Genomic DNA, 12,435 nt, shown 5'->3' with positions numbered 1-12,435 from the left:
TTTGCCCACGGCCCCTTGGGTGAATTGCCACAGGTTGGCATCCAAAGCTCCCGGCCCCCTGCCTCCCATTATTATTATGGTTTTTAATTCACTGCAATTCCCCCTCCTCATCCTCCCGGCCAGAGCCTTTGTTAAGCCCTGTACATGGTCTGCTTCAGCTTCGGCTGTCTGTCGCTTCTCGGATATGTGAGATTTATTGGCAAGTGGAGACCAATCAGAAGTGGACCTTTTGTGTGGACTATGGTCAGCCCCCCCCTCTCCCCCTCTCCCCCTCTCCCCCCCCCACCCCCACCCCAGGCCTCTCGTCACCATATCAGAGAGCCTCGCCAGGGGAAAATTGTGTTAATTTCCACTCCAGAGAGAAAAGGTTTCAGATCCCAGCGGGTGCCAGCCGAGTGGAGGGCCTGCACTTGATTATGCAATCTGATTTTGATTTCATTAGGCATGCAATTGATGAGAGCGAACAAAGGGGTAATTTTTCATTCACAGCGGCCGTCGCTGAGCTCTGTCTTTTCCCTATGCCAGTAATTCATTCACTCCCACCCCCCACCCCTTACCCCTCACAACACACTCTCCCTCTTCCTAAAGACCATTATGATTGCTGGTAGAGACAGAAAAAAGAGAGAGAGAGAGGCAGGGAGAGAGAAGAGAGGAGGCAAAGAGGAAAGCAAATGAATGAGTGCATGTGTCTTGTGAGTAAAAGAGTCTGTCTACATGAGCCTTGATGTAATCCCTCTGCTAAGTACTCAGTGGAACCGTTTTAAATATGATCATTCGGCAGGCGCGCATCCAGTTGTGTCACTCCGCGACAGATCCATAATGCCCCCGCACTAATGGCCCTCCCCATCACTTTTAATCAGAGCCGTCCGCACCGGATGGGTGAGACCTCGCCGAGACGCCTTGCTGGAGCTGTGTGTGTGTGTGTGTGTGTGTGTTGTGCGTGTGTGTGTGCGTGTGTGCGTGTGTGTGTGTGTCTGCGCGGGTGTGTGTGTGTGTGTGGTGTGTGTGTGTGTGTGTGTGTGTGTGCGTGTGTGTGTGTGTGCTGGCGACTGGTGATTTCTCTCTGGTATGCAGCAGAAGTGTAGGTGTTGGGTAGATCGCTGGGCTTTCTCCTAGCTCTAACGGGTGCTGATTTCCTGCCCCTTTTTTATGGTTATTTGACCAGTGACACCCACAGATTAGTTGTACTGAGAAGGATTGGATGGGCTCATCAATAAAGTTGGAAAACTACTCGTGGCTCAGTTTTGAGATTCAGAGAAACCTGGGCTTAGGCTTTGGGTCATGGGTCATGTGCTGCACCGTGTGTGTGTGTGTGTGTGTGTGTGTGTGTGTGTGTGTGTGTGTGTGTGTGTGTGTGTGTGTGTGCGCGTGTGTGCGTGTGTGCGTGTGTGCGTGTGTGTGTGTGTGTGAGTGTGTGTGTGTGAGAGAGAGAGAGAAAAGAAAGAAAGTGAGTGAGTGGGTGTAAAAGTAGCATATGCAGACGTGCTTGCGTGAGTGCTTGAGCGTATATCGGCCAGAGTGTTCCTCGCGTATGAAGGAGCGAGGAGCCGCCAGATTGAGGGTCTCCGTCCTCAGCCGATGCCGTGCAGCCCCAGGCCACATTAGCATGCAGCCCTCATTATCCCCCCACTTGTATGTAATGGCAGCGGCTCTACAGAAGGGTCAGGTCTCGCCACGGCTCATCAGCCCTCGCAGGGGAGGGGAGGGGGTGTGGGGGCAGCCAGAGGAATGAGACGCTGACACTGGTCCTCGCTAATCCATCGCCTCCACTTAGTAGCCCTATCGCGTCCACTGCACTCCGCTCTCTCACATACACACATACACAGAGCACACACAAACACAAGCATACACTTTTTATTCCAACAGATTTAAATAGGTGAAGTGCTTGTATATAGTTTGGGTGTCTGGAGCAGGTGTTGTTATGGCTGAGATGCAATGGTGTTGTTATGGCTGAGATGCAATGAGTTTAGTCTGTGGGTGCTTTGATGGCCTGTCCCTGATCTCTGTGGTGTTGTTGACACTTTGGTCTTTTGGTCAAGTGAGTTTTTAAATTGGTTGCTTGAGCCTGTACTTTCGATTTCATCATGTATTGAAGAACGTTCTAGTCATGTAAAATAAAAACCAAACTACAATTTATAAAGCCACACATCTGTCACAGCAGCCTCCTATCTTCATGTGCTGGAAAAGTGTGGAAAACGTAACTTTGAACAAGGCATCCAAACTTCGGCTGAACTCGGGCTGAAATCCCCTATTCAATTCCCCAATTCCTATTCAATCCTCAGTTGATTTCTGATGCGTTGGGGCTTGTTATTAAACCTGTTCGTAACATGAATGGGCTTTAGGGTTAGACTGAGCCCACATTATAAGTCACTTATGCTTGCCTACAGAGTGCTTACTGGTTCTGCTCCCACCTACCTAAATGCTCTTGTAAGGGCAAATGTTACACCCCAGGACGCTCGCGTCGTCTAGTGAGCGTCGTTTGCACTGCCGTCCGTGCAAGCACGGCAATCCAGACTATTTTCATTTGTAGTTCCACGTTGGTGAACGAACTGCCTAGTACTACCAGAGCAGGGGCGTCCCTCTCTACCTTCAAGAAGCTTTTGAAGACCCAACTCTTCAGAGAGCACCTCCCTCCTAACTGGCACCTGACTAGCGCTTAACTTGCACTTCACAGTTACATCCTGCACTTCTTTTTCCTCTTTTCTAGGTTGTTGTTTTTCTAATTCTCATGTAAAAGTTAGTATTTATTGTACACCATGCTTTTTTATTGCTCTTAGCTTGACTGTTCTCTGCCCTTGTAACGTCGCTTGGACCAAAAGCGTCTGCTAAATGACTAAATGTAAATGTAAACATGAATGCGCTTTAGGTTAGACTGAGCCCACATGAATGGGCTATAGGGTTAGACTGAGCCCTCATTAATGGGCTTTAGGGTTAGACTGAGCCCTCAGGCACAAGCCGCACAACCCGCGGCTCCAGCCCCTCCGCTCAAGCCGCTCTCAGCATGTCCCGCCAATCGATAGAAGTGGCAGGGTACGGGTTGTACAGTGCCCTGGCCCGCGCTTGGGGCTGATTATTCCCGCCATTTAATTACATTATCAGCGTCTTTATGCAGAATTGTTCTCGAGGGACTAATTGGCAGAGACATGTTTAATTCATTAATCATTAGCATCAGATTTGACAATTAGAGATGATTGCAGAATTCTTAACGCAAGTTAAGTTGCCGTGCACTGCTATTTGTTCTTTTCCCAATTCTTGATTTCCTTATTTAATTGTCAAGCACTAGAAGGGGTCATTACAAAGTGGAAGTTTTTTCGACCCTTAATAGTTTTTATTATTTTTTTTATATATTTTTTTTTGGGGGGGTAAAATTGAGATTTATTTTTCCGTTTTTATAACAGCAAACGAGTGTAGGCAGTACATGATTCTCAATCTTTTTGTCTTCTGTTACCCCTTAAAATGAACAGCTTCATTGTTTTTTGCCTTTGGCAGCCTTTTGTTGCTTGTGTGTGGGCTGTTGGCGTTGTGATTGTTGAATGTTGAATGCCTTCACAGTTGCATGCATGTGTGAAATAGCTTTCAGAAGTGTCATTTTCATGATAAAAAAAGTGGTGCTGCTGCAGCATTCATTCACTGGGGTGTTGACACGGTTGGGATGAGTGATATTTGATGGTTGTTGATGACTATGGGATGCATGTGCTATGCCGATGTATTACTGCACAACCGAAAAGTCAGTTCCCTCACATGTGGGTTTAACAATACACATAGTGAATAATATGAAACGATAGTCCTCTTTGTATTATATTGAATTCCTATGTGAAGTTCACAATCAAGCAGCATGATTGATGTAAAAACAAGCTATTTCTTTTTTTAATTTTAAGTTCTTCAGGTCAGTTCCAGGTTAGTTGGGTCAAGGTCTTTGTTTTATAAACATTTCCAAAACATTTAATTTTCTCTCACCAGCACAAACATCAATGCCATTGTCTCTTAGTCTTCTGCTACCCTCTTTGCATAATCCCATTTGCCTATAACTATGGCTATCTTTCTCTCTCTCGGTCTCTCTCTCTCGCTCTCTCTCTCTCGGTCTCTCTATCTCTCTCTCTCTCTCTCTCTCTCTCTCTCTCTCTCTCTCTCTCTTCGTGTTTAATGTGTTGTTTTCCTGGAGCTCACCCCTGCCCCTCCCCCTGTTGTACTGATTTGAGGTTGCTAATTTAGCGCTCGCTCCGCAGCACGCCGCCGCTGCTCTCTCCCCCGCCCGCTGTGACGGAGCGCCTACCCCTATGGGGAATGAAAGATTAATATTCCCGGGCCCAACAAGATAATTACTGATACTAATTAGACATGATCATGTGAATTTGCCACACTTATTACTCTCGCTAATGGCTGGGACACGTTATCCTTACAAGAGTGTTGCTTGGTTTATCTAACTGGGCCGCTCACGGTTATTAGCCAGAATTAACTTGACAACAATCTCAAGTGACAATGTGACAAAAATCTCAAGTAATTACAAGAGTGAAAAAAAATAAAATAAAAGGAGACGACGGCAGCTTGCATTCGGTGTGTGTTTTCCTTTTTGGAATTAAGATATCATGATGTTTTTTTTCTTTTTTATCTCACTTAGTGAGTTGTAAAGACTATGCATGAGCTAAGGCTTTGATGTAATTATTTCTTAGATAAATATCATCAGATCTGAGAGCGTATCCAGCAGGAATACTGTAATTATGCACGAGGATGCAGCCTGAGGAAAGACACTTAGCATGTTGGCCTGTTAGGAATGAAGACTAAACATTTAAACTGTAGCCTATCAGTCGTACTAGAGGGAGACTCTGTATACAGGGTGCAGCTGCCCTAGACTTGTCTCTCTGGGAGACTGAATACAGGGTGCAGCTGCCCTAGACTCGTCTCTTTGGTGCACTTTTATACTCAGCCATTTATATTCAACTACAAACCTCTGGCAGGGTACTGGCAGGGTAGCTGTGTGTTACTCAATTTAAACCGCTCACAAGAAAAGTATTCCATATCCACTTGTCATTGTTTCAAACATGAACACTGTATTCTTGTTTAGTTTTTTTGTTTTTTTTTTTAATAGGTTTCTTGCATGTGTGCATTGTTTAAGCACGAAACGGAAATCTATGTGAATATGCAGAGGCAAACATGCCCGTCAGACATCCACAGCACATCCATCACAGGCGCGGGCTCGTTGTGCTTTCTGCTCGCTTGATTTATGGCTGCGTGACGTGCCATCCTGTATGAGAGACACTTTCACACGGAGTCGGTGACAATTAAAACTCGGGACAATTTAGAAATACTTATGAAGTCTGTGTAGCTGGTGAAGTCTGTATGGTTGTTTTTTTTTTGGGGGGGGGGGGGGGGGGGGGATAAGGGGTGGTGGGGGCGATAAGGGGTGGTGGGGGCAACGGGCAACCCAGAAACAGGGGGAGCAAGGACCCCACACGGCACAGCCGGGCCATGAATTAATAAAAGGTGACGGGCGTCCGCGGCGCTGCCTGATTGGGAGGCAGGGAGAGAGCAACAGCCGCCGCCAGGAGAGATGGATGGCGGCAGTCAGAGGGATGAGGCGAGCTAATTACCGTTCAGAGTGTATCTTGTTAATTAAGGGCTAATTAGAGGCAGACACAGAGAAGGAGGGGGAGATGGAGGGAGGGAGGGAGGGAAGGGGGAGGATGCTAGAGGAGTGAGAGAGGAGGAGGAGGAGTGCTTTACACATGTAGCAAGCGAAGACGAACACAACAAGAGGGTGATGGCCCTGTGGTAGCAGAAAGACTGTGTGCAGCAGAGAGGCTAGTGTGACAGAGAGGACGTGTACACAGACATAAGGACAGCTTGGCCTTGCTTTGCTTGATACAAATGTAGGACCATCCTTTAGTTGAAACAGTGGCAGTATGTTGGTTTCTTCGGGATTATGCATGAGATCATCAAATATAATTGAAAAATCAACCACGGGTATACCCTTCACAATATATCCCTTTGGAAGTATAACAGGTCTAAAGTGTAATTCATGTACATTTGAATGTGTCTGTCATCAGATTAAACATTTATATTATGAAATGCTTTTAACACATTCACATATTTCTCAGTGAGCTTTTTTCCCGTCACCAAATAAATCACATCTGGCAATCTTCAGCTCCCCAGATCCTGAGAGTTAAAAAAAAAAAAAAAATTAAATTCTGTCTAAAAAAAGTGCACTTGAATAAATTCCATTTTTAAGATGTCTGATAATGACATTTATATATTATAAATGAAACAGACCTGATGACAGTTCTCACATTTTACCTGATATTTATGATTGATGTTTAATGTGTTATAATAATAGTTTGGAGCAGCCTTATCAATACACATTGTAGTCTTAACACATTCTCTCTCTCTCCCCCTCTCTATCTCCCTCTCTCCTCTCTCCCTCTCTCTCTCTCTCTCTCTCTCTCCCTCCCTCCCTCCCTCCCTCCCTCTCTCTCTCTCTCTTCTCTCTCTCCTCCCTCAGGTGCTCCCCACTCAAACAGCAGCACGTCTCTGCAGTCGGAGCGTTCGGTGAGCGGTGCGGGGCTGCCGGGCTTCGGCGGCAGTAAGGACGGAATGCACCAGCGCTCCTTCTCCGTGTCCAGCGCCGAGCAGTGGAGCGAGGCCGTCATCAACACCAGCATCACCAGCAGCGGCGCCGGTAAGAGCCGAGGCCACACTGAGCCCAATCACCTCAGCCTGCAGGGGTGCACCTCCTGCCCTGCCCTGCCCTCCAGCCCTGCTCACACACAAGTCTAACCCTAACCCTCCAGCCCTACCCTCATGTCCACACACACACGACTATGGCAGATGTGGACAAAGCTGCTCTCAGATTTTCGAAAATGCCTCTCGTTTTGTAAAGTTGCGAAGTTGATTTTGGAGAGGTTCCTCCTCATCAGCGCTGCTGTACTGCTATTCTTCTCTATTGGACCTGTGGCGACTGGCATTCATGATGTGGGCCAGGTTTGCTCTGACACCCAAACCCACACATCTCCCCCTCGAGTGTGTTTAGTCTTGGTGGGGTAGTACCCACACCTCTCCCCCTCGAGTGCGTTTAGTCTGATGGGGTAGTATAGTACACCCAAACCCACACCTCACCCCCCTCGAGTGCGTTTAGTCTGATGGGGTAGTACCCACACCTCACCCCCCTCGAGTGCGTTTAGTCTGGATGGGGTAGTACCCACACCTCACCCCCCTCGAGTGTGTTTAGTCTGGATGGGATAGTATAGTAAACCTCTCCCCCTCGAGTGTGTTTAGTCTGGATGGGATAGTATAGTAAACCTCTCTCCCCTCGAGTGGGTTTAGTCTGGATGGGATAGTATCCGCTTCTGGCTGTTGGGTGCCTGGCACAGCCGTCCTAATCACACTAATTCGCTAATTACGGCTTGGGTCACTCACATCATTTCATGGTATCATCATTAACAGTCTCAAAGAATGCGCGCAGCAGGAAGGAGGTCACACACACACACACACACACACACACACACGTAAACACACACACAAACACTCATGTCCACTCTTTGCGTCCTCCCTCCCTGGCCTGTCAGAAAGCGCACTTGACTGAAGTCAAATAATACATCCACGGGGCGTAACGGCGACTTCACCCCCCCCCCCCCCCCCCACCCCCCGCCCTCCTGCATCGGAGAAATGAATGCTTTTCGGGGGCAACATTCATCACCGGTTATTTCCCTCTCTTTGTCGGCTGGCAGTAAAAAAGCACTTAAATGCACATCAACAGAATAACAGTCATTTCCATGCATGTTTGCACTCTCGTGGTTCTCATTAGTGTCGAGCGCCCGCACCCCCTCCCTCTCTTTTCCACTCTCTCTCCATCTCTCTCTCTCTCTCTCCATCTCGTCCCCTTCTCTATCTCTCTCCCTCTCTTTTCCACTCTCTCTCCATCTCTCTCTCTCTCTCCCTCCCTCTCTTTTCCACTCTCTCTCCATCGCTCTCTCTCTCTCTCCATCTCGTCCCCTTCTCTATCTCTCTCTCTCTCACCATCTCGTCCCTCTCTCTCTCCCTCTCTTTTCCACTCTCTCTCCATCTCTCTCTCTCTCCATCTCGTCCCCTTCTCTATCTCTCTCTCTCTCTCTCCATCTCTCTCTCTCTCTCTCCATCTCGTCCCCTTCTCTATCTCTCTCTCTCTCACCATCTCGTCTCTCTCTCTCTCCCTCTCCCTCTCCCTCTCCCTCTCTCTCTCTCCATCTCGTCCCCTTCGCTGTCTCTCTCCCTCTCTCTCTATCTATCTCTCTCTCTCCCTCTCTCTCTCTCTCTCCATCTCGTCCCCTTCGCTCTCTCTCCCTCCCTCTCTCTCTCTCTCTCTCTCCCTCTCTCTCTCTCTCTCTCTCTCTCTATCTATCTATCTATCTATCTATCTCTCTCTCTCTCTCTCTCTCCCCCTCTCTCTCTCTCTCTCTCTCTCTCTCCTTCTATATTATGGTCCCAGGGGCCCTGCTAGTTTAAAGTCTCTCCTCTTGCTCTCTTTTTCTCTCTTTTCTCTCTTTTTCGGGTTATTTTCCGAGCGTCGCTGGAGGCCCCCTGCGTTCAGCCCTGTGGTGCTGCAGACGACTACACCACACACACACACACACACACACACACACACACACACACACACACACACACACACACACACACACACACACACACCTCCCCCTCATTTGGATGTGTCGAACAATCAATTTTCACAGAGGCCACCGCCTCCACTGCCATCACCATCGCCCTCTACCCCCTTCCCATCAGTCCCCACGCCCCAAAGCAGAATTACTCCCACTGTCAGTGCCCTTAGAATGAGGTGTGTGTGTGTGTGTGTGTGTGTGTGTGTGTGCGTGTCTACATCTGCGTGTGTGTGCGTGTGCGTGCGTGTGTGTTTATGTGTGAGTTTGTGTGTGTGAGTTTGTGTGTGTGTGTGTGTGTGTGTGTTTGTGTCTGCGTGTGTATGTGTGTGTGTGTGTGTGTGTGTTTATGTGCGTGTTTGTGTGTGCGTGTGAAGGAGAGGGAGCGGGAGAGAGACAGAGAGCTCTGTCAAACAGATGACGGGGGCCCCAATACCCATGTCAGTGTCCAAGTAATTACACACACACACACACACACACACACACACACACACACACACACACACACACACACACACACACACACACACACACACACACACACACACACACACACACACACACACACACATTGGGATATTTGACATTTGGAGCTTTTGTATGTCCTGAAGGTGTGAAAGAGTTCACATGTAATCACAGACAGTTGAGAGGGCATGCAATGGGCCATCACAGCATCTAACATTAATTTGATGAGCAATGCAGTCTCCTGTTTGCAACATTGCTGTTTGATTCTTCCTGTATTTATTCCTAATTAAGTACAAATACTTATTTGATTTTAACTAAACTCAATTCAACTCTTTTTGGCCACGTCTATGCGATCAAGTGCAAATGAATGCAATTAAGATCACTTCGCTATTTTAGAATAATACAATATGAATACGATCAGTACAGGGGATTATGTGGTTCAAACAAAAAGCAACACACATTTAAGTTTTTGTTACACGTTGATATAGGCCATTAAGTCCTTTTCACATATTTTGTGTATTTTTCCATTTGTTTTATTAATTACTTTTCTGTAAATATATATATATGTTAGGTTTTGTAACTATACATGCTTAAAGAGTTAAATGAGCTGCAGAACAGAGCACGAGAGCTGTTTACATGATAAAGTATGTCATTGGGGTTTTGTAATTGATGCAGCAGCTTAGGCTAATAACCCATGTGTGTGTTACAGTGTGTTTCACAGACACTTTCTCCGTAGTATCGTCTGTTTCAAACCTGCTGTGAATGTGGGATGATATACATCAATACAGCAATCATTATAATAAGAATGAAAGTGATTCATTTTCTGCTAAATACCGTTACTATAACTTGGTTCAGAGTAAAGTACGTATTACAGTGCACATTGTTTTTAATATACTATATAGCTGGTGCTGTTTATGTACATAACCTACATTGACCTTTAGTCTGCTTCCCAAATTAAAATGAGGCATGTCTTCAGCTGAGCCCTAGTCTCCACATTATCCTTGGTGAAGGTTGCAGGTTAACATAAAATGTCTCTTAAATGCAGGAAAAGACAAAGCAGGGCAGATTGATGAGGCTGTCAGAAGTAAACCGCACCTTAGCCCCAGAACCGTTCCCATGTTACTTAAGGTCGGTCCTCATTTGTAAGACATTGGTGGAATAGCTGGAGCTGAGTCGGCGACGTCTCGTGAATATTGAACACGGGTTCTGATTAAATCTGAGAGTCCCCGGTTGTCATCAGCAGACTCCTCTTCATCCGAGTCCAAACAGCGCGCTGATTTAAAGGCTCGTCTCCTCGGGCTTCGTCTGCGTTCGTCTGTCATTGGAAAGCAGAGTGCAGGCTTGTGTCCTAGAACTTTCACCTTAAGTGACGAGAGTGCGGCTTAAAGACAAACACTAAATCCAGACTTTTTTGGAGTCATTTGTAGCTGTGTCTGTGTGTGTGTGTGTGTGTATGTTTGAGAAGTGTGTGTGTGTGTGTGTGTGTGTGTGTGTGTGTGTGTGTTTTGTGTGAGTGTGTGGCATATGTTTATATTTGTATTGGTGTGTGTATGTGTGTGTGTGGTAATGTGTATATTTGTGTCGGTGTGGGTATATACTGTATATGTGTGTGTGTGTGTGTGTGTGTGTGTGGTATATGTGTATATTTGCATCGGTGTGTGTGTGTGTGTGGGATATGTGTATATTTGCGTTGATGTGTGTGTTGTGTGTGTGGTGTGTGTGGGTATATGTGTATATTTCCATGGGTGTGTGTATGTGTTTGTGTTTGTGTGGGGTACATGTGTATATTTGCGTTGGTTTGTGTAGTATATCGGGCAGCACACGTGTGTGTGTAACCTTCCCCCTGCCGCACGCGGTGAGCGAGCGCGTGTGCGAGAGGGAGTTTGATTTCCTCGCCTGGCCGTAATGAAGTTTGACATTTGGTTTGGAGTGAGCAGCAGCGTGCGCTCCTGGCCTTGATTAGGGTGCTCTAATTGACGATAATAAGGAGGAGGTGGTGATTGTTTCAGGTTTTCTTTTTCTCTCCACTCTTGCCATTAATTGCAGCCGTTGCCTTTGATTAGGGATCGCGGCCCGACTCGCTGTGTCAAGGGGGCTCCGTCAGAATCACTGCTCACTGCACCCGCTGCTTCTGGAATTACACTGAAATGAAATGGATCTCTTGCCCTCTCTCGCTCGCTTCTCTCTCTCTCTCTCTCTCCCCTCTCTCTCTCTCTCTCTCTCTCTCTCTCTCTTGCTCTCTTTCACTTTCTCCATGTCTCCCTTTCTTTCTCTGCCTCACGCTCCCTTCCTCTTTCCTTCCCCCTCTCAATCTTCAATTGCTCAAAAAGTTAAGCGAACCCAGAAATGAGTTGGCTTTCGCTCACGTCCCCCCTCTCCCTCTCCCACCCCCCCCCCCCCCCGCCTCTCGCCTCTCTCGCCCTCGTCTTCATCATGAGGCAGGTTTCCAAGTGTCGGCGCCCATGGAGGTTATAATGTGCGGTAATCACAGGTTAGCCTGATACCTGTTTTTTTCTGCTGTGCTGAAGAGCCGCGACTCAGATCCTGTGCGTGTGCTTTATTACACCCCTCACTATTCTAGAGCCGCCGCTCTCCTAACAAGAGAGCCTCCGCACTCCTAACAAGCCGCTTCTAGCGACCCCGAGTGACCGGCCCTTCACCTCGGCCTGAGCGTGCCGCTGGCCACCAGGGTTTCCTCACCAGTACGGATGCTTAATTAAGGCCTTTTGGGACGTAGTTCAATGAGGAGTAACTGGCCTCGTGTTAAAGGGACAAGGAGGTCTATCGCCTCAGACGGGAGGCCGGGGCTAAGTGGCTCCTCCACATGTGCTGCAGGTTCACCCAGACATGAGGACGGTCTGGGGATCCCAAACAGACTCTCCCTCCCTCCCTCCCTGTCTCTCTCCCTCTCTCCCTGTCTCACTGCCTCTGCCTCCCTGTCTCTCTGCCTCTGCCTCCCTGTCTCTCTCCCTCCCTGCCTGTCTCTCTGCCTCCCTCCCTGTCTCTCTCCCTCCACGTCTCTCTGCCTCCCTCCCGTCTCTCTGCCTCTCTGCCCCTCCCTGTCTCTCTCCCTTCCTCCCTGTCTCTCTGCCTCCCTCCCTGCCTCTCTGCCTCCCTGTCTCTCTGCCTCCCTGTCTCTCTACCTCCCTGTCTCTCTCCCCCCTGTCTCTCTGCCCCTCTCGATGAGGAGCACTGGGCGGGAAATGGGAGTGGTGACGGTTAGGTTGTCCCTCTCCATCTCGACGTTAATCTAAGTAGCGGGGCCATTAGAATGCTTTATGAGCTTGGGGCTCCACGGGCGTTTTTCGGGCAGGGCCAGCATGGCCCCTTTAACCTCTGCCAG

The 12,435-nt window shown here is 48.0% G+C and overlaps 1 protein-coding gene across 2 annotated transcripts in view; it reads left to right on the top strand.

The window, feature by feature from the left end:
* The window catches only part of agap3 (ArfGAP with GTPase domain, ankyrin repeat and PH domain 3), an 88,297-nt gene that overhangs the window by 41,969 nt on the left and 33,893 nt on the right, over positions 1–12,435 (top strand). For both annotated transcript variants that reach the window (XM_031563120.2, XM_031563119.2), the window contains exon 12: positions 6,497–6,673. In XM_031563120.2, coding sequence (XP_031418980.1) covers positions 6,497–6,673 — 177 coding nt within the window. The remainder of the gene's footprint in view (positions 1–6,496; positions 6,674–12,435) is intronic.

Source organism: Clupea harengus, chromosome 25, assembly GCF_900700415.2.
Source record: "Clupea harengus chromosome 25, Ch_v2.0.2, whole genome shotgun sequence".
Classification (NCBI taxonomy): Eukaryota; Metazoa; Chordata; class Actinopteri; order Clupeiformes; family Clupeidae; genus Clupea; species Clupea harengus.
Note: the sequence above shows the minus strand (reverse complement) of the source record. Positions and strands in the feature narration are given on the sequence as shown.